This window comes from Gavia stellata, chromosome 10 (genome assembly GCF_030936135.1).
Source record: "Gavia stellata isolate bGavSte3 chromosome 10, bGavSte3.hap2, whole genome shotgun sequence".
NCBI lineage: Eukaryota > Metazoa > Chordata > Aves > Gaviiformes > Gaviidae > Gavia > Gavia stellata.
The window spans coordinates 12,557,720-12,580,085 of NC_082603.1; the positions used below are offsets into that span (position 1 = coordinate 12,557,720).

Consider the following 22,366-nt stretch of genomic DNA (forward strand, 5'->3'; position numbering starts at 1 on the left):
GGACATGGCATTGTGGGACATGGTTTAATGGGCATGGTGGTGTTAGTTGATGGTTGGACTTGATGATCTTACAGGTCTTTTCCAACCTTAGTGATTCTGTGATTCTGAGAATGAGAGGCCTGAGGAAAGAGATTATTGGCTGTCCTTTCCAGTGCGGAAACAGAGGGGTATGCAATGGAAGTGGTAGGTAGCATATTCAAAGCAAGCAAGAGGGGGTACTTCTTCACTAAACTGACTTAGGAAGTGTGTTCTGCTAGATTTTTTTTTTTTTATTTTAAATTTAAATGTCAAATTTTGTGTGGTCTATGTAGTAGCTTTTAAGTATTTCCAACCAGCTGTTTCATTAACACTGGAAGTGTTTTTAACTCTCATTTGAGGTAATGCAGTACTACAAATGATTGGACCAAATAAAAATCGGTCTTAGAAATCATCCAAATATATCTTTCCTTTGAAACACTTGCTGTACTGTATAAGATAAAGCATCAGAGTTTTACAACATTGTAATTATTTATGGAATAAATGGTATTAAACATTTTTCCTCACTGTAGGTTGAAATAAATATATGTATTTGACTTGAAATAGCTACGTTTCTATACTCCTGCAGGTCCCGGGGGTGACACCATCTGTTTGAGAACATGTTCTTTGAGGCGAGGCATATGCTGCTTAAAAATACGGTCTGTGTGGAGTTGTGTATTTAAATCTCGTTGACAAAATGAATTCTAGTATAGTAGCTGTCTGCTTTTAATACCGCTTTACCTGGTCTGTGTTACCTGGGAACATGAAACGTTTGTGGAATTGTATCGCCTTAGGCTTCCTGTTCTCCTGGTGTGATCAACAAAGTCTCCTGAGGTGTAGGTGGCCCTGGCAGCAAGGTCTCCTGAACTTGCCTGAGAGTCTGGGCTGAGGCCTCTCGTGACAAGGGGGAATGAACGGCCCTGTAGTTCCCCTCACTGAGCCAGGTATTTTGGAAGATTATGGTTCGTGGATGTTTGGGATTGCCTGTCTCATCCGGGCCAATTTTATCAGCTGCTTAGAAGTTGTTTCATAAACCTCTGAAGTATGAGGCCTGCTGGGGCACTGGAGCATTTTGCATCCAGTACAATCTTTTCTCTTTTTATTCTGGCTGGTGCTCAGCCCGTCTGTGTTGCATGGGTCCCGAGGGGCTCGCCAGGGAGTAGTCAGAGGGGTCTGGCAGGGTGGGTGGCTGTGGGAAGGGTGGCATGTCTCCGAAGGCCTCCAGCGGCAGGCGGAGGTGAGCAGCCATGGTGGAGGCCTTCCTCCCTCCCTCCCTCCCCTGTCCGGGGCTATCCCCAGCGGCTGTCCCCCGGGCCCTCCTTAGCCCAGCAGCGCCTCTGGGAAGCTGCTGGGAGGTCAGCAGAGCGATGCAGGCGGTGGTGGTCAGCGTGCTGTACTGTCTCCTGCCTCCCACCGCCTCAGCGGCCTGATGACTGGAAAAGTTCCTGGCCCCTGCCCAGCTTTTTCATGTGTTGGGAAGAGGAGTGGTTTTGCTGCAGGTTTACAATTGGATTATAAATATGTTTTTATTACTATGTAAATAATGTAATTAGATTACTTATACAGTAATACTTTATTTATAATGTAGTGCAATCATTATTCCCTATTTTTAATAATACTTAGAATTTCTTTTGCTTTCATCTTTACATGTGTGCTGAAAGCTTATGGTTTAAGACATTTCAGAGGTGAAATCACCTCAATACATATATTAAAAAACCCTTCGGATAACAAATGATTTTTCCATTAACAATGGAATGGCAGTTAAAATATTTGTATTATAAACTTGTATGGTGTTTTCCTCACTGTCATGATGGAGAGCAATACAGATTTTAGGGCCATCCTCTTCTTAATTTTCTTTAATACAAGGCAATGGGGCAGAAGGCCCCTCTTACAGAGTGGGACAAAACCCCGTTGTTAAACAGTTAAAAGCATTGAGCTGTTTTGCTTTCTGCCATGGTTTGATTATTTGACTGTTGGAAGAGCTCAGCACTTGGTTTGAGCCTTGGTTCAGGTCTGGCTCTGGAGACATGACAATCTTCAGCATCCTCGCTGAGGACAGAAACGCAGGTGGAACACCTGATGCTCGCTCAGTGAACTAAGGTGAGCTTTGGGCAGCACCCTGGCCTTTGTCATTTTATTTCACCACTGAACAGAAAAAGATGATATATCTGGTACCCATTGCTCGACTTGCAATTGCGTGAGAATCTTGGACCAGTAAAGCAAACTCTAAATTTGCTTTTAATAGATTAATAATTGTTACTGGGAAATGCTCAAATGCAATATATGTGGTAATAAAGATTTGCAGAAGCATCTAACTTTCTCAGCCTGATAAGTAAGATGGAGCTTCATGTATGTTAAGTTGGACTTCCTTCCTCAGCCTTTGAGATGAGAACTGTACGGCGCTCAGCGTGTGAAAGATCACATTTGGTGCTGGGTCAATATGTTGAAGCTCCAGAGAATATCACAAGGTGTGAAAATGGAGACAGTACACTTTGTGACCACTGAGTTTTCACTTCCAATCCTGCAAATTTACTGTTGGAGTTTGTTTTTTGTTCATGGCTATTCTGACTGGTTTGTAGTTTGGATTTGGGCTTCTGGACTTAGCTGTTCTATTCACTTGCCTTGCAATCCTTGAGAATTGTTCTTTGAATGTATCAGAAACCCCTGTCCTTGCCACAGAGCATGGTCTAACAAACTGCAAACCTGAAGTGACGCACCAGTGAAAAAGAACAGTGGATTTTTAAAAATAGGTAACTAGAGGACATCTGTTCGTATTTGGCAATTTGTAGAGAGCTGTACTACATCCTTAAGGTCTTGGTAGGAATTTATTCCATGATCATAAGAGCTTGGAAAAGACTACTCATATGCAATTCAAGAAAACATTTAAAATATTTAATGAATCATGTAACACTAATGAATTGTAATAAGAATGTCGTTCCTTCCTGTTGGAAATCATAGACCTAGTACGTGATCTATGTGATCTTCAAATAAGAAATAGAAAGCATAGGGGTTATTTGGGTTAGGTTCACCTTTAATACACTGACTAACCCTGCGAAGATTTTTTTTTTTTTTGCTGGTGTGTTGAATTTCCATGCAGGATTCAGTGTTGACAACTTATGAGACCTTTTAAAGTGCTTAGAAGAGAACAAGCCAGTACATGCTAATTTAAAAAATGATCTTAAAAAATCCACATTGTAAGTCTTTTTGAAGGAATTGCATTGTTGAGATCCAGGTTTCGCCTTCTAGGGCCTGTGTTCAGGGCACTAGGGCCGCAATTTATTCACAAAGGAGATCCAGTTCAGATGATGAATTCAATGAGGCTCATTTTTAGGGGTAGGGTAGAAATAGCAAACGGGATTGTGTTTCTGTAATGGAACTGAAGCCAAGCGTGGATCCTTCAGGTGAATTCTGTGCAGGGACCTTTAGACTATATGAAGTCTTTTGCCACACCTTCATGGGGCTCCTTGCATCCCAAAATTAATTTCCCTTGCACAGGTATAGGCGAAGTAAGATGTCTTCTCATGTTATTACACTAACATTAGAGACTTGTAAAAATGAAATGCAGTCATGAATAAAAGATACTAAGATACAATGGCAACAGCATCTTAGCGTGACAAGCTAACAGTATGAAACAAATGTGTTGGGTGTTCTCTTTAGCACCGGTGTGAAGATTGGTATTTCATACTGTAGCTGTAAGCTTTTTGGTGGTTTGAGTGTGCATGTAATTTTTTTCTTCTCTGATCATGAAAACATCGAATGCTAAGTTGTTTGAGATACTCCATTTGTTTTGCTGTTTAAATGTATCAGGCTGTAGGTTTTAGGTTTTTTCCTTCCCCTTTGTTAACCCACCTGCCCAATAAGTTTAAATACATTAGGTAGGTGTAGGTTTTGAGGTTTCTATGTCTGTAAAACAGTTTAATGCAACTCTTAATGTTTCATCAACTAGGTTGAAATGTGAGTGATTAGCAACCCTATGTTAGGATCAATGACAACACATCCTAGCAGAAAATCAATGTCCTTTACAATTCTGCCTCTTACAGAAGCGTTTTCCATGTCACAATTGTAAATGCAATTTACAGCACAGTGACCACTGTCTTATTTTAAATGGCAGTTCCATAAATAGTTTTGCCTGAAGCATTTTAACACCAAAATTCTAACACATTTTCTTGTGTTTGGCTTTTATTTCATATTTTCCCACAGTTTAATCATTAGTGAGTCCAGTCCCTTTTTACTTCAGTGGTCCTTCCCACTGATCTTTCTCTCTGGTCTATTTTGATTTTTTTTTAAACTTTTTTTTCCACTGTGTGTCTGTCCCTTTCCTGTCCCTTTTGCAGTGGTCCTCTTTTCATTTCCTTGCTGCTGTCTTCCTCCTATTCTTGTTGTCCTCAGGACTGTTTTCCGTGTTCTTTGTCTTCCTTCTTTTTGCATTTGTTTGTAAGACACTGAGATCCTTAGTGAAAGACATTTTAGGGATGCAATTTTGGGATGTAAGACAGATAGGGCTAGTCATTTGAAAAGGTAACTAAGCACAGGAACCCCCTAGCTAATCTCGGTGTGCTTTGCATACTTAATATTTTGTTCCAATTGCTGTTCTTTTTGACAAGATACTGCAGAAGAGACTTGTTAAGTCTTGCTAGTGGGGAGCAAAGGGCTCCTCAAAAAAATTGCCCTTTGCAGCAGGATGCTGTCCTGAGCTCACACCCATACCTCTTGCCAATTACAGTTGGGGAATTCCTGTAGTTGGGGCTCTATGGTCTAAAAATTACCATCTGTTTAGTGACTGTGTGCTTTCCCTGAAGCTCTCTTTTATTTTTCATCTTGCAATAGGTAAATGTTTCTTGCTGCTTCAGGCAGCCTAGTGACTCCTGTTCTGATGGTGGGACATGGAAGCTGTTTGCTGAATGTGTTTCAGTGACCATTGACTAGAAGTTGCCAGTTTCATGGCTTGTAGGAGTACTTGACTTAAGGGACACAAAGAATTTAAATGCTGCTTTGCCCTCACTTGTTTAACCAATGCTATAGTCCCAGCATAGCCAAGGAGAGAGTCAGGAATGCATGACAAGTCCTGAGCTTTTGTTTTTCCCCTGCCCTCTGTTCACCCCATATCAGTAGTAATAAAAGCTGAGCACCCTTTGTGCTTCCTCAGCTTTTTTTCAAGTTTCAGTTTCTACTCTCTTTCTTTGAAGCACAGAGAAGAGCAAATGTGCATAAACAAAATTTCATACTCAAGCAAAAGTTCAATGGACACAATTGAATAGTAGTCAGTTAGGAATTTTAAGAAGAGCTTTTCTATGAATATTTAATTACTACATTAACTGAGGAAATAAAGAACATGCTATTAATATTCATACTGTGTTAGCAGTGGTTCAATGGAATTTAATATGTTTTATAGTTCATGCAGCATCCTATGTATTGTGTAGGCCTTCAAAGAATGCCCACATCTAGTAAGCTAATAACACTACAGATCTCCCTAGCTGTTGTTCTTTGCATAGCGCATTTCTTAGCAAAATTCTTCACAGTTATGTAATGGTACCAGTCTTGCATGTTTTGTTACCCCAAAATAGTTATTAAGTAACTAGCCAAAGAGCTAAGGTGTAGGCTGTATGTAAGCTGCTGAGATACTGATAATGAGCCTGCCTCTTCCAGAACTCAGTGTGTTGTCTCCTCCATCTTTATTAGTGTATCTGCTTTGTAACCTTTTGGAGAGCAAAGGTTAGGAGGTATTTAATATTTGGCTTGTTTGCTCCTGCTTAGAGCTTTAAAAATATTAATTATTCAAATGTTGGAGATTGTTTGCAGAACAAAGGCCCAAATGCAGAACCTAAAACTGAATTCCTTTGCTGTGAGTGATGTGTTTTTCCTGTGTGCGTTAATTTCTTTTTAAAACGTAATTTGCAAGTTAGTATGTTTTATCTAAGAGTGAGAAAAAGAATATTGCTTACTTGTGGTGTTGTGACATTTGAAACAAAAAAAAAAATATCTCTGGAGACAGCCTTGTAGCTTTCATTTGCTTACTGAAAATAGGAGCACTCATCCTCTTGCATTGAATTGGTCTTTAAATTCCTTATGGCCCTTTTGCATTGCCTACCCTCAGCAAGACTCTGGATTAAAAGACCTTTACAAGAAAAGTGGGATGCATAAGAACAACAGAAACGTTAAAACTTCCATTCTTGACTCTGATATTACTATTTTCCATCTTGCTGGCTTAAGAAAAGACATTAATAGATGTTGAATTAAGACTTCATCAGTGGGTCTGTACTTCATTCACTTAGAATCCTTACAGCTATTTTTTACTGCATATAGTGATAATTACTCCTGTTGGCAGAGCAGAACTAATCTAATCTGCTTTGGCTGCTGAAATCTGTGAAGGAGCCAGGAATGATTTCTGTGTTGAATTGTTAACCCTGAATGTACAATTCTGTCAGTACCACAGTGGGCCCCTGCTTTGTTTGAGTACCTAGTAATCTGGTGTTAACGAACATACAGATACTAAAAAAAAATTGTATCATCTAATAGCGGTATAACGTGCTCCTATTTTGGTAACCCTGCTTTTGGGGTTGGTCTGTCAAAGATGGCATGTGTTGGGGAACAGTCCAGCTTGGCTTACGGAAAGGAGCCCTTGATATATGAGCAGCTGTATCTCTAAGTACCTAATTTTCTTCCTTTATTGGTTGTGGCGGAAAGAATTTTAAGGAAGCTAGACACTTCCTGTGCGCAACCATTATGCAAGAGCTGATGAAACTCTTGGTTCTGTATCTCTAGTTAGTATTGCTTTTTTACGTATATAGATTCAAGGTACAATTTTGGTCTTACTGCTGCATAGCTTTGCTATGGTCACAGTATCTTCACTTCGTGGCTAGAAGAGATGAAGGTGCTGTTTGGTCACAGCAGGGAGTCCCTGGATCTCTCTCTTAAATTTGGACTTAACAGGATTCAAAGAGTGTTCGTATGGAATTTCTTACTCCTATCAACACAGTTGTTGCAACAAATATTGAAGAAAGTGAGAAGAGAAAAATCTGCAGCCCTCAGTTGGCATTAACCAACTTATTTGAAGGAAACTTTGAGGAGTAAGTTCTTTTGTTTCAGTGCTTTCTTCCACTGAAAGAACTTGGACATACCAATCTTGGTGACAGAATGTAGAAAAGCAGTTCTTCCAGTTAAATCCATTATGGCAATTTTCACATTTCCTCTCTTGCTCAACAGGCATAACTGCATTACTTTCCTTTTCGCTTATATTTTCAGGAGCAGAGTGGAAATCAAAATGAGATATTCCCAGCTAATTTGTTCTCATCAGCATCCCAGAAATGGACAGGAAAGGTCAGGAGCCTGTGTTTTGCAGTAAGAGCTGAGGTATAGGAAGGGCATGTAAGTGTTATGGCAATGATCTGTTCCTCTTCTATTCTTCTGCCTTCTAATCTTGTGTAATTCTGCTTTTCTAAGACCATAAATGACTGATAGAAAAATTTCCTATCTTCACAAGACTGTATGTGCCTCCTTGCATGTAACATCAGTATTTCATAAATTAAAAAAAGAAAGTTTATTGTGCCTTCTGAGATGCGCGAATTGACACCAAATTTTCTCATCTGATTACTTCCCTTTCATATACTCGTTTTGAATGTCTGGCCTTTCCTCAACTATTTTTGTCATAAAATACTTGTTACATAAAACCCCACCATTTTTTGTTTATGCCTATAGGGCTGTTTAAAGACTAGGCAATAGCAAATAGCTGCAGCTGTGTAGTTTATAAAGTGGTGCCATTTAGAGGAGGAATAGGAGGGGAAGGTTTCTGGACTTTCTGTGATTGACATGCCTTATTTCTCCCACAGGAGGCAAGGTGGATTTAGTGGACAATTGTCTAAGCAGAGTCCTTCTTTTTCGATGTTTTTACTTGTTCGTCATTAGCTTCCACGTGATGGTGGCTAGAAGCGACTGGCCTCAGTTCTCGTGCAGTTATTGGGAACCTCCTGTAGTCTACACAGGGCCCTGAACGCAACATGCAAAAAAGCCTGGGAAGTGTGGTGACAAAGGGATAGGTATACACTGTCAGCAAAAATGTATCATGCTGGAAAAACACCACCTTCCCTGACATAGAGTGACAGTGATCCATTTTGTTTTTAATACCCCTTTACAGCCTAGCATCTATTTGGACTGTTTCCGATGCTCAGGCTTCAGTGTGTTCTCTAGTTTGTCCTAAATGCAGTATGAATGTCTGTTGATCCAGATGCAAATATAAGGAAACTGCCAGCTACCCAAGCTTTCTTCCTTGCTTGTGACTGAATCACCATAATAAACAGGAGGTGGAAGTTGAAATAAATACAAATAGCTGGGTTTTCCACTATTGGTATTTAAAAAAAAAAAAAAAGTAAGTTGAAAGTGGATTAGAACTCTGTCTTTCCTAAATACTTGTCATTTCTTGGCCTTTCAGTTTTCACTTGCCTGACTGGTGTTGCTATGTTGGAATTTCATAGAAATGTCTCACGGCAGAATTTGATCTTCAGAGCTCTTTGTGTTGGTCTCTGAACACCCTTAGGAGTGCTTTTAGTACAAAAGATACATCTCAATACTGAATATTATGGTCTGTACCAAACAGACCTTTATTCCATTGAAGTACTTCAGTGCTAAAATATATCTTCTGAGAAATGCCTCTTAAGATTATATGAATAGAGGATATATGAAATTGATTTTTTTTCTTTTGCATTTCATCTTTTCCTTCATTAGAGGCCTGGTTAGATAAATCCTTCTTCCCTGTGGGCAGCTATAGTCCTGCCTGTGCTTTTTGTGTCTAATTAGTAATTTCTATGCAGTACCCTTTGTAAAATATTTCTATACATTTCTGTCAGCACACACAACCATGTACTGTGTTGAAAAAGCCTCAAATAATTTTTTTTTTTTTGTGTGAACTGACAAGTGTTATGTTAGAAAACAGCATGCTTTTTCTGTGGAACTTAGTATAATTTGGTTTGACCACTCTCTTCCATTTGTTCAGACAAATACAGTCTCAGTTATATAAACCATACCAGCTTTTTTATGTGGTAGACTTTTCTTATTTTGCAAACTTGCTTTTCGTGCCAATAAATGTTGTGTTAATGCCTCTTACAAAATTAAATTCAGTGCAGAATGGACCAGAGGCCACTAAAACTCTGATCTGTTCCATAAAAGCACAGTGGTTTATCCTAAGAGTTGTACCGTTTCACCAGCCCTGACAATGACAACATTATTCGTTTGTAGTAGTGTAGCTGCTTATGCTGTGAAACATTAGGGTGCTTTAGAAATGTCTTCATAATCTACAGATGTTAATATTGAAAATTGTTCTCAGGGTCCTGAACCCCAGCGGGTTGTGATTTTTGTCAGTCTGTTTCTGGGTGCTGCGTATGCTCTCCTCTCATGGTATGCCAGGAGATGAGCCAGATACAAGCTGTATTTTTTACTAGTGTAAACCCTTTTTTGGACTCATGGCTTATACCAACCTACTGCAATATTTTCACTGATATGTCTAAGAATTCTGGACTGCTGTCTCCTAATATAGCCATGTAATTAAAAAAAATTTAAAAAAAAGAAAAGAAAAAGAAAAAAGGCAGCATTAACTCCTTCAAGAGAATGTTTTTAAGTTATGTTATCTTTTAATGAAGAGAAACCAGTTCTTGTACTGAAAGACAACATTTCCTGTGGAGGAGACTTTCGGAGATTAGACCAAATGAGAGATGTCTGGCTCTCCTTGCTTCTCTAAGAGAACTGGGTACCCAACTACTCTTTATGCCTTTAATGATCTCCCTTGTGGTGTGCCAATGTATAATGTTTTTCTTTGAAAAAGAAACACAATAATGTAGTAGGTTTCCAAATATCCTGAGGACTGTACTTACTAATAAAAGACTGCAGACTGATGGTGCCTTTTCCTTATTGCCAACAAGGAGGGTTGTCTTTTATAGAACTTCCTAGATTTTAGGTGTATGCCCTTTTTTAATTTGGAGGTTTCTTTTACTAATTTGTACTTCTTCATACAATAACCGCAGCGATAAAAATCTTTGTTTTCATTGAGGAAAATTGATTCTTTAGAGGATTGCAATATAAAGTTGTGGAAATATTTCTGAAAGTTTTCAGCTAATATAATCAAATAACTTTTCCAAAACATGAGTAGCATATAACGAGTTCTTTTTAAAGATTTTTTTTTTCCTATCTTTTATTGCAAAATGAGTGCATATAAATATGAACACATTTTTGGTTTTAGTAGTCTCACAGTTTTATCCTGGTAGTTACTGTGGTTAGCTTAATAGTTTACTAATAAGCCTTTCATTTTCATTTTACAAGAGAAAGTTGATGGATACTGAATCATTAGATGCCCAACTAAACTCACTAAGCAGTCTTTGAACTAGCAGGGGTGTTAGACTTTTTTGTCAGGAGGCCTATTCTGCTAAAGGCACCGTTTGGTGCACACTCATTGATGACGTGGTCCCATCTCAAGTGCAGGCAGATTTGACAAATGCTTAGGCTGTGGTTTCTAGAGCCTACAGGAAATGTAATATAACTGCTGTGCTGTCATATGGTTATTGAGTATTAGATTTTAATTATGTCAATCTCTTTAACATATGATGCATGTTAAGTGCACTTTACCACTTAATGAATTACTGAGTATTTAAAAAAAAAAAAAGGGTGTGTGTGTGGGGAATTAGATTCTTCTTTGGTCTCTCTGTTACAATATTCCAAATAATTTAATTTGTTACTTACAGTGCAGGTACTTTAACACTTCCTTTAAAACATGTGGGCTAAGGGAAACTTAATTTCTTGTAATATGCTCTCTCATCTATTTGCATACAATTCATAGTAATGATGATTTAAACACAAAAGGCTGATGTCACAAAATTCCCTCCAAATTTGAAGTAACCGATAAATCTAGTTGGAAAGAATGCTGCCATCTTTAGCTTTTATTGTAGGAGACCTCTGTTAAGAATAATTGGAGAAATTTCACAGAATGGGAAGGGCATTTTGCTCGTGCATAACTGCTCATACGTTAAATGGTTCTTTTAGCTGTATTAAGAGGATAAATGCAACTCACTAAAATGCTCTCGAGCAAATCTAGGCCAGATTTTAGGCCCATGACAGGTCCTGTCTCTCCCTTAACTTCTTGCTCTCTTTAGAGGTTGAACAACTTAATGCAGCTGTAAGTTTTCTTTGCACTGGCAGATGTCACTCATCTAAACTCAAAACTTAGTTTTTAAAAAGGCAGCTGAGTATTCCAGTGAGGAAAAAAATTGTCAGTGGTTGTGAGAATTTCAGTGTAAGAAAGTAAATCAGTATTCAAGTTGAATCAGTATTCTACATTAGACAAACCTAGTGGCCCTTGATGGCTTTTAAGAAAAATAATAAAAAACCTGGGGAAAAAATATATCAGGAAACAATAATCACTTTGTATTTGCCATCTTGTTTTAAAGCTGTGGACTCCCACACCAGCTCATCTTCTGGTTCTTTCTGGCAGCATCATGGTGGAAGAAGCACATAACATTTTACATCTCTTAGCCTTCTAACCTTGTAACTTTGACTTGAAAATAGTAATATTTGCAAAACCAGAGATGCTTATGATATTGACTAAGCAAGCTAGACTCATTTTTCAAATTTTACTAGGCATAAAAGCAGTCGGGCATCAATGCAATGTTGTCCTCGAGCAGCCAAGTATGTAGCCCAGCACCAGCTGCCCCATGTGAGCTGGGAGCACGTGCAGATGGGTCTGTTTGGAGTGGAGGGAAGGGTGGAAGCTACAGCTCCACCTGATACATCTGTGGCCCCTTACCTTTGATGTGGCAGTTGTCAGTCACAGATACCTTCCTGGGAGCTTCGGCTCATGCAAGGATGGCTTTTTTGATGCTTTGCGATCAGTTTGTTGGCTGTTGTCTTGATGTCCACAACCATCTACTAGAATTGTCTACTCTTGAAGCTTCTCTTGTTGAATTGGTGCTTTCATATCTGTAACCTTGCTGTAAATCTGATCTATCAGGTGCTTTGCTTTTTCTGTGTCTGGCTGGTTAGTTCTATGTAAGTCATGAAGTAGGCCTCCCTGTTGAATTGTTATTTTGTTGTCTCATGCTGAAGGTAAAGCAGTGATGTAGTTTGTGTGTTTATTACTTTGCACTTGGGACTTAGGAAAGGTATGGCTGTGACACTCAGTCTGTATTGATAGCAAAAATACTGCTTTTTATGAACAACGTTAAGTTGGAACACATAGCAATTCTGTAATCGATCCTAATGTCAATGATCCTCATTTTTATGAATCCACTATAACATGGAGAACTCTAGGAACTCAGTTTTAATATTGAGTTGCTGTACTTCTTAAATGCATATTCAAAGCATGGTGCTGGGTCATTTGAAGGACTGTTGCTTATAAATATCATATTTGCTTTTGAACTGTACTGCATAGTGGATTGTAAGACTCTACAACAGCATCTTTATGGAGCTAATGTCCTCATAAGGTACTAGTACCTTCTAGTGCTAACCATTATCAAGACCGGATATTGCACTTTTTAGCTATCCCTCTTTAGTTACTGCAATGCTATTGATAGTTACAGTCTTTTGTACTGATAAAGTCTTACAAAAAATAGCACTGGAAAATGCATTAAAAGCCTTGTAAGGAGAGCATAGTGGCAGAAGCTTTATTCTTTTCCAGACTCAGAAGATCATTGATGCATGTGGATAACTTCAAGGGAAATAGCCTTTGGTTCAGTACAGAAATCAAGGTGGTTTGAGGATCTTAAATCTCCACTAGATAAACTGTAAATGACTTCTCAATTGCATATTTCATCCGTTCTTGTGTTCCAGATGGAGAATATGTATTCGTAATGTCTTTAGCATGTTAAAACAGTACATGTGTGTTCATTAAATATTCAAACTAGACTTTTATCTTAACAGCTGAAGATACTTGATGTATACATGAAGAATAACTTTCTCATTTTAATGTCATTTTATTAAGGTGACTTTGTTGTGTTCTGTGCTGTCTGTAGAGAACTGAAAAGTCTGTATTTAAACTAATTTGTATCTAGTAGCATATTGTAATTTCTCTTTGTTTATGTAAAAAGAGAAAATAGTTTCTGTTCACAAAGTATCTACTCAGAATTTGGTTAACACTTTTGAGTCTCAAGGGAACTTTTATGGCTGAATTAGAACCAGTGGAAGATCACAGCATAGTGGAAGTGCTGACTTACAAATGATTGTATTGGTGAATTCTGTAATGTATTTGTGACCAAAGTGAGCACACAGGTTGCTAATTGACACACTTGATGCTTAGTATTTTTGTTTTCTTTCCCCTAGTTTCTTTGCTTGAAGAATATAAGGACTTTTCTTTCGGCATGTTGTGAAATATTTGGGATGAAGAAAAGTGAACTTTTTGAAGCATTCGATTTGTTTGATGTGAGAGATTTTGGAAAGGTAAGGATCCTTTTAATTATGTCCTGAGTGACACCTGTGTTCTGCTTCTTGAGTATGGAAGACTTTCATGATAGATGTGGTGTAGAGGTTGTGACTAATGGATGAGCATTCATTAGTAAAAAAAAAAGTGAGGAAGAATTAAGAAAGCAGAAGAATTAGATTTACATTGGAGGGGCTAATAAAGGGCAGAGAAAAATCCCTGGTAGGAAAGTTCTGAAGGTGTGAAAACATAGATAAATTAAAAAAACAGATTGAAAGATGCTGAATTAAAGGCAAATGAATTTTGTGTGAAGATGGTAAACTGTGGGTGAGTGCTCTTTGGTGAAATCACTTTTAACATAAATCGTGTGGAATCAGAAACCCTGGGCCTATACATTATAAGACCACATGGTACAGAGCATGTTTCTTTAGTCTCAAGTGCTCGAAATTCACCCATGTATCTGCCCTTGTAAATTTTTTTTTTGACAATTAGTTTTTAAATCTGTTGGTTTTTCTAACCTGCTGTAAAGCTGAGGTGAAGCTATGGTGGGTTAATGTGACTATTCTAATTTACACGGCCTGAAGTATATTCTGTAAGCCTATGATTAGTAAAAGCTTTTTCCAATCTATTGTTCACAACCTCCTACATATCTGTTTGATCTGTCATTGCCAGCGTATGCTCAGTTCAACTTCGGTTTCTGCTTTTGAGTCATAGGGTATCATTACCCTAATTTCACAGGAAAGGGTCTAAAAATTACCTGAAGTAGCACCAAAAATAGTTATTCATTCAAATTTAGTATATTTCAAGCATTATTCCTTTTTTTAAGAGATCATACTTTTACTAACTAATTTTTATGCACTGCTTTTTTTTATAAGTAGACATAGAGGTAAAGATGATGTAAGAGTGCAAGCATGAATCAGGGCTGCAATATGGCTGAGTGTTTGAAATAGTTCAGTGATTACTATTAACCAAAATATCTAATTATTTTTCTGAATCTTTTGTCTGTTTTTAAGTCCTTAGAATATAAAATTAGATAAACCTGGTAATTCCACTTGTTCTTTAGTTATGCTGAACATCATCTGTCCCTATAAATCATATTTAAGACAAAGCTTTTGTTAAAATATGGTCTTTTTTACAAATTTAGTGTATTGCTTATTAAAAATCAGATTTCTTTTTGTTTTGATTGTGCAAGTAGCAGAGGAATTAAAATTGTTGGTTTTGATTTTTTTGGTGTGCCAGTAATATCTTATTTAAGGTATTGAATAAGTCAAGTATCTTAATGCTTTCTTAAAATTTTTGATACCTATGACAAATGCACAGGTATTTTTTTATTATTGTATGTTCTAATTAATTGCTGAGAGTTTCACATTTCATGCCACATAAACATAACCAGCCTGTTTTTTTTAATACAGTCTGGTTTTGAAGAAGTATTTTGCAGTGCAAATTATTATTGCTGCATCATTGAATACTCAGTAAACAAGTTCTGAATTAAGGCTGAATTTAACCCAACAAATATGTTTCTGGCACTCTTTAACTGTCATTTTAACAGAATTTATTTTAGAATACAATTTTATGTAAGTAGAATAATTGGTTAAAAATAAATACTGTCTTCAATCCATAATATTTAGTATTTTATTTCTCTTCCCAAAGTAAGATTGGATGCAGAGACATGGATTTTTTACTGTGTTTGTTGCCACAGTGTAGCACAAGTAGACTAATTATTCCTGGTATTGGTATTTCAGTTTTAACGATGGTGATAGTGCTTACAAGCTGTAGTTTCTCTAGTTTTGGCCTCTTCAGTGGCCTTTGTCACCTTTCTTGGAAAGCTACCAGGTAAAGATCAGTGACAAATTTCAAAGACAGTGGTGTGGGTGATTCTTTAATGAGGCTAACTATGTGCATGGTAACAGCTGCTTCTGCAGAGATGGGGATGCTAAATTGAACAAGCCTGTGCAATCCTTGCAGTAGCTGTGTTGGGTATGCTTTTAGGTGCAAAATAGTTCTGCTGTTCATCTGTTTCCGTTGTGTGCTTGTGTGGAAGCTTGCCACACGCAAGTGGAGGTTGGAATATGCTGTATTTAGATAGGCTGATCTGTATGTTTTACTAGCCTCTGCAAATGAGTATGTAGTGAGCTTCCTAAAGCAGATGGTGAACCTGAGGCCATTAAGAAAGTGAAGGGGAAAATTATAACTGTATTAAAATGTATAGCTAGCCTTATGCTGAGTTCTTTCTATAGTTTTAAGTGTCACGTTTGTACAGCTAGCTGAGAATATCTGTAAAGTGGCATGGGATTACAATTGCATATCTGATGATGTACCTATTACTTTGGAAATTCTGATTGCTAGTAGCAGCGGTGAGAACAAGAAAGCTTATCTTTTTCAAGTTGTTCTTTGCTTCTCAACTTCCCCCTTCATTTTTTTCCCTATGAATAACAATCCCAATATAGTCCTAAACCTCCAGCCTTCTTGAACTGAAGTTGCAAAAGGCAAAAAAGACTGCCGCAGATTTTTCCTGCTACTGCAACCAAGTCATTCTGCCATTTCTAAAAGAATTCTTTGAGCTGCTCTCCCTAAATATGTACAAAATATGAATGATCTCAAAATGATTACAAGCGCAAACAAAAAGGATAATATGGTTTAGAAACAGTCTGTTTTCCAGACTGTTGACCAAACAGGTGATGGAATGAGTGTGTGCAATACCTACAGCCTCTAACACATTTGAATGTACTGGAAGCTGTCTTAAGATGTCAGAAGTTGGCAAGTACTTAGTAGTGGGGAGATGTAAACTGTAGCTGAGGTGACTCCATAAGCCTTATATATCTGGTACTTTTAAATGCTTCAATTGAATTTATAAAGAAATGATTATTGAATTTGTTGTCATATGATGGAATATTCTGCTTAATATGACAGATTTCAATGACTTCTTAAGCATACTAGTGGAAGGAACAGGAGAAGTGTGTCAACTGTAAATGAACAATGTGCCTTCAAGAAAATAGGATTGAAGGGAAAAATCAGATGAGAGACCTGGTGATGGAAACTGGCATTTTTTGAAAATATTCTGGTGTTTTTCAAGTTTTTAAAGAAAATGGCAGCAAAATCCTGTGCATGGTAGAAGTAGCAGCTAGACACTGCCTATATGTCATAAGACTTTTAGCAGCCTTGTGAAATACCAGTTACAAAATATTTGATGTAATGGTGAAACTTGCATTTAATAGCTAGGGGTAAATGAGCTGTTTTCGGATGCTTTGACATAATGTATGAAAATATGACTTGAACTTTGTGCTCCACTTTGCAAAGACTCTTTGATCTCTCAGTGATTAGGGAAAAAGAAGAGTCTATGTGGTGTGGATGGAAACCAGAGGTGAAGCTGAAGTAGCAACATGTAGCTAGAGAACAGGTAAAGAAACAGGGAAGCAGGTAACCCCATGAGTATGCTTTTAATGTGTACATTCTGTATGAACATTGATATCAGCTGTTTCAAGTATAATAGCACAGATTTTCTAATTTTTAGACTGACTGTGCTTGAAAAAAGAGGGGCTACATTACACAGAAATAGGAAGGTTCTTAAATCATGCTTTCTAAAACTATGTAAAAGTTGTTTTTCCTTGAGTTCTACAGTATTCACCCATTCCCACTCATTCACCTTTCTATCAGTACATTTAATGCAGCAACAATTAAGTTCCTGACGGAGCATGAAATGCCCTCCTACGCACATGGGGTGCCAGACAGTGTTTTCATTACGAATTCCATGCGTGAGAGTCATTTTTCACTAGCGCAGGGTTGTCAGGTTCTTCCTTTCTACCTGTGTGCCAGAATCAACAAATAGTGTTGATACTTGTTCTTTCAGCTCTGAGAGCCCTGCACACTGCTCGACAGCAGTCTTTGCTGTTTGGTATGCTGCAACAAATTGTTGCTATCCCTATTCTCTGAAGGAAGTTTGCAACTAATGTGTTGCAGAAATGGGAATCTGAGGATTAGTTCCAGTGCCCATTGATGTCAATAGACGCTCCCTGGCCTCAGAGAGCTGTGTTTGAGGTCCTGTGGGGTAAAATGGTGTCCAGATATTGTCAGAAAAAGAACTTTGTGTACTCTACTTTTAAATATTCTAAGCAATGTAACTGAGTACAGAGTGTTTATTACTATATAACTGATCGAATTTGAACATAGCAATAGACCCTCCCAGTAGGGGTCCTGCAATAGATGTCTAGAAATAACATACCGTATTCAATCATGATTTTTAAAAAACAGCAAACAAAGGGATCAAATATCAACTGCTACCAATCAAACAAGTACCTAATTGTTTAAAAGCATATAACGTAATTTCTAGCGTAGCTAACTCGCTAATGACACTTAAAAGGCTAGTTTATGTGAAAGCAAGCAACTGCTGTGAAAATACTGAGTGCACATACTAAGGTCATGTAGTCTGCGATCATTTTAGTCACTCTTTTAGCACAAAGGAAATCTGGGCTATGATGCAGCAGAAAGTCATGCTGAAGTTGAGGATCCTGGTGTATTAGTATTCCCTCAGGTTTACAGATTCCAGGAAGATCAGGCAGATGTGCATGAGATACGCACACACATCAAAATCAACACAACGAAGAGCAACAGTTATTATAAAAAGTTATATACCTTTCCAGGAAGAGAGAGGAGGAAAAATATTTAGGAAGTCTTCAATAAAACTGAAGCATTTGAGATTAACCTCAGTTGTTTCATGTTTTATTTGGTGAATTTAATGAGTGAGGTAATAGAGCAAAATATAAGCACTTTCGCTAACAGAGTCATATTAAAACTGCATAACATTGGGGAACATGCCAAGACATTATGGCATATTTTTGTAAAGATATTAAAATGGAGAAAGAGAAATGAACTGGTAAAAACAAGACAGTCATTAACAACAGAGCTCTGTCTCTTCATTCTCTGAGCTCTTTTAGTGGTAGAATTAAAAAAAAAAAAGCTTAGTGGTTTGTTCAAGAAACTAGCTGTACAATTGCTTTTAGGAGTAGCATTTTAACGTTTTCAAATGTTTCAGTGAGATGGACTGGTTTGGGATGAATGACACTTGAACTCCTTCAAGGTGTACATGTGAATGTGGGAGAATGAAGAAATAGAAGATACAGACAGGTTTCAGCTTCCTTCTCCATGGAAATGCTTTGGACAAAATGAGCAAGAAAATACTAGCCTGTTGCAAAACTGCTGAAATGCTTGGCATGTATGGGAGACCTTATTTGTTAGATGTCATTTCTATTCGTATAGAGTTACATGAAGGTCAAGCATTCAGTAGCCTCCCTAAAAGACTGTCTTATATCATTAGAAAAAATGACTTCCAGCCCCAAAGAACATAAATCATAGTTTTGGGCAAAGTGATGAGGTGGATGAATGAGTGGGATGAATAACGGTATAGCTCATCAACCACCTTTTTGAAAAGTCCTTGAAAATTTATAGAAATAGATTGCTGTGGTTTGACAGTGGAAACCATTACAAACAGTAGATAAATTTGTAGTACATATCTGTAATAATTTGTTGCAGCAATTGTCACCAAAGAGTCTGTACAAATTGCTAGGCATATAACTTCAATAAATGTAAAACCATTACCATGAGCTTATGGCTTCTACATGGACTATCACCTCACTGGTCTTTCCAAATGAATCTTCATGAATTTCTTAAAGGTTTGTCACAACTTTTTCAAATTATAATGTTTGCTTCCAGCTGATGATAATCTTCATTTTTGACCACATCCAAAGTGTTGAACATACCACAAGTATTTGATCATTAATGAAAAATTCTCATCTGAGGAGTGCTTGGGATGTTTTGGAAGTATCAGAAGACTTTGAGTCTTTATATAATGTAGGCTTCTGTTTAGTTTTTCAGCAAATGTGACCAGGTTTGGAAAGTCAAGGTTAATGAGAAACTGCTAATGAGAGAGAATAAAACTGAGTTTTTGAGCATGTTTCTCTGTTGTTAAGATGATCTTGTCCAAATGTTAGGTGTATTTGATTCATGTATGCTAGAGACACTGAACTCATAGCATTGAATTCTGGTAGCATGCATTTCTCTGTGAGGTGGAAGAAGTTTTGGAGGAAGAGGACAGTTGGAGCTTGAATAGGTTTAACAAGGTTTAAGATTTACGTCTTCTCACACATTTATTTATAGAAACGTTTTTAAACCTTATTTTTAAACAAGGAATTAATTCCCTGCAGTACTTGCAATACAAACATTTCAGTAACCAAAAATTAATGGTGAAACTGACAACTAAACCCAAAACTTCCTGAATTTATAAATATTGGTCAAAGTAACACAAATATAAACTATAAATAAAACCAGAAGGCAATATATGAGTGACTTGCAGATGAGGTCCATGTGAACTTTGCAGAGTTTTGTACATATCTTTTTTTATGTAATAGTGAAAATGTTCACCCCCTGAGAAAGATAGGAAATGTGGGTTTTTTTCTTTGTTTGTTCTCCCTCTTTTGCAAAGCCTGGAGGCTTCCAAAGAGGAAAAGCATGACAGTTTTCTGTTAGTAGAGCAGATAAATGGAAGAGGGGGGGAAGAGGAGAAGTTGAAGTATAATTTGTATAAGCTGTTCCATGTTCTCTTACGGTTGCAGTATAGTTAATTTCTAAGAGAATTCCTCTCCCACTTTGACCTTAAGTCTCCTGCTTGCCGCCTGGGTTCTCTGGTTGTTCTTCTTTCTGCTCTGGGATTTTGAGATTCAAATGACAGAGACATAAAATTATAATGTCTCTAGAAACAAATAGCATAGGGCTATCACAGTTACCTGGGCTTGTTGGTCATTCTGATATTTCCAGTTACCACATGAAATGGGCCTGACATCAGCCTAAAAAGCCTAAAGTTGCAAATTATGTTTGAATTTCACATCTCATTAACATGCAAGATTGGTTCTTCCACTGAACTTACAAAGGCTTGGTTCTTGATTTTTGGGCCAATGCACTTCTATTTTTATTATCAGTGCTGCGAATTACATATTCAAGTCAGAGATTGACGTAGCGTGCAGTTGTAGAGCTAAAAGATTTACAATTTTTACTCGCTTAATGATCTGCTGCCTCTTAAGCTGGGGGGACATTGCTTTCTGTTGATATTCCTCATGTCTGCTTATAGGTATTAGATTCTGAGTAAAAAAACCCACCACTGCGTAATGAAGGAGATTTCCTGGTTTGTTTGTTTCTCCCCCCCCCCCCCCCCCCCCTTCTTTTCTGTTTTGTTCCTGTTCATTCCATTTGTGTTTTGGAAGTGATGAAGGGAAGAAAGAGAACTTGGTGTCACTGCATGGCCTCAGCTCTAGTGAAGACCATCCATTGCGCATCAGCCTTTTATTTCCCTAGCCAGGAATTGGGTAAACCCAGTGTAGTCGTTTATTCTGGTTTCCTAACTAATTTCCCACAGCTTAGGTAGGGAAGACTTGATCCGATCCACAGAGCTAGGAGCTTTAAGGCTTATAGCAAAGTTACATTAACATCTGTGGCAACAATTAGTGTTTTAACATTTACTGCTACTCAAACTACCTGGATGTTTTCCTATTTTAATTAATTTTACCTCATGGCAGTCTCAGGCTGGACTTTGCAGCAGAGTTCAGGGCTTGTTTTAAGAGAGTAGTTATTTTTAAGGTGCTCTCATTTCAGATCTAAAACTGTGTTCTTCATGTATGTACTAATTTTCCGTAATGGTATGTTCTGACATGGTTGACTGCACATCCTTTTTTATTTTAGGTCATGAGAAAAGACTTGTGCCAGTGCAAGTAATTAATTTTCAGGCTTTGCTTTGTCTCCTCTTTGTTTAAAATTTATATTAATATTTCTAGGGAGAGAACTTAATGAGTGGTTTGGACTACACTTTCTGTCTGCTTCTAACAGTAATATTCAAATCTAATGTTTCATTAAGCCATGTGGACTCTAGTATAGTCTTTTTATAGGGTTGGGTGGGTTGTTTTGAACACTTGGCTACTCTTGTATCTGAAGAAGTAATCCACCATTACTGTTAAATCATGGTAAGAGACGAAGTGACAGAGCAGCTTTGGTTGTTGTATTTAAGTATAAGCTGGTCAAGGACAGCCTGTGTGCTTGTCTGCTATATTGAAATAGTACCATATCTCCAAATTTTTAGGTAATAGGGGACAGCAGGCTGTACAAGGTGCTTTAGTGTTGATCAGCAAGCGAAAAGTAGTCTGCTATTCTTGTTGAAAAATGCATATACCACCACATTCCTTTGGATTTAAGAAATGTATCTTCATTATTTGTTTGTTTATGCCATGTTTACTGTAAAAGTATTCATTCATCTCTTTAATATGTGGCTTATCACTTCTTATGTTTGTTGGGCCTTTATGGTCCTTCCTGGTTTTACTTGTCTCTACCTCTTTTTCTTCTGCTATGCATTTTCTAGTATTGGATCTATCTGAATCAACCCATTTGACATATTTCAGTTCTACTTGTCTACCTGAGATTTTAATAAAGGCTACAGAAGAGAATCTGAGATGATCTTTAATTTAAAATAATCATGTGTCTCAGAATAAGCTGTATGAGTTTATGTTCAAGATACAGAAGGATGCTTATTCAAAAGTAATACTAAACTGGGTACCCCGTTTCAAATGGGAAATGATTTTGTGGAGGATCTACATAAGAAAGCATTCAGTTTCTTACTGGTGCATCCTTGAAGAGTTTTGATTACAACAAAGTTAGCTTAATTACTATGATACTGGTAAACTGTGTTCTTCCTAATGTCCAGTGATGTTCCTCTGTGCCTGACCTTTTGTCTGAGTAAAATACTGACACAAGCAACACTACGAATTACCTAGGACATATTTTTGCGCTATGATCTGCTTTTCTTATTGTTTCCTGCAGCTTACTTAAAATCTTAGCTGACTGCATCTTGATAAAAATCAAAGATTAGGAGGCAAAGAGGCAGAAACAAGCAAACAAACAAAAAGGATATTAAGAAGCGAGCAACCT

The 22,366-nt window shown here is 37.5% G+C and overlaps 1 protein-coding gene across 2 annotated transcripts in view; it reads left to right on the forward strand.

The window, feature by feature from the left end:
* Positions 1-22,366, forward strand: part of VAV3 (vav guanine nucleotide exchange factor 3) — a 172,925-nt gene that overhangs the window by 20,251 nt on the left and 130,308 nt on the right. For both annotated transcript variants that reach the window (XM_059821822.1, XM_059821821.1), the window contains exon 2: positions 13,309-13,425. In XM_059821822.1, coding sequence (XP_059677805.1) covers positions 13,309-13,425 — 117 coding nt within the window. The remainder of the gene's footprint in view (positions 1-13,308; positions 13,426-22,366) is intronic.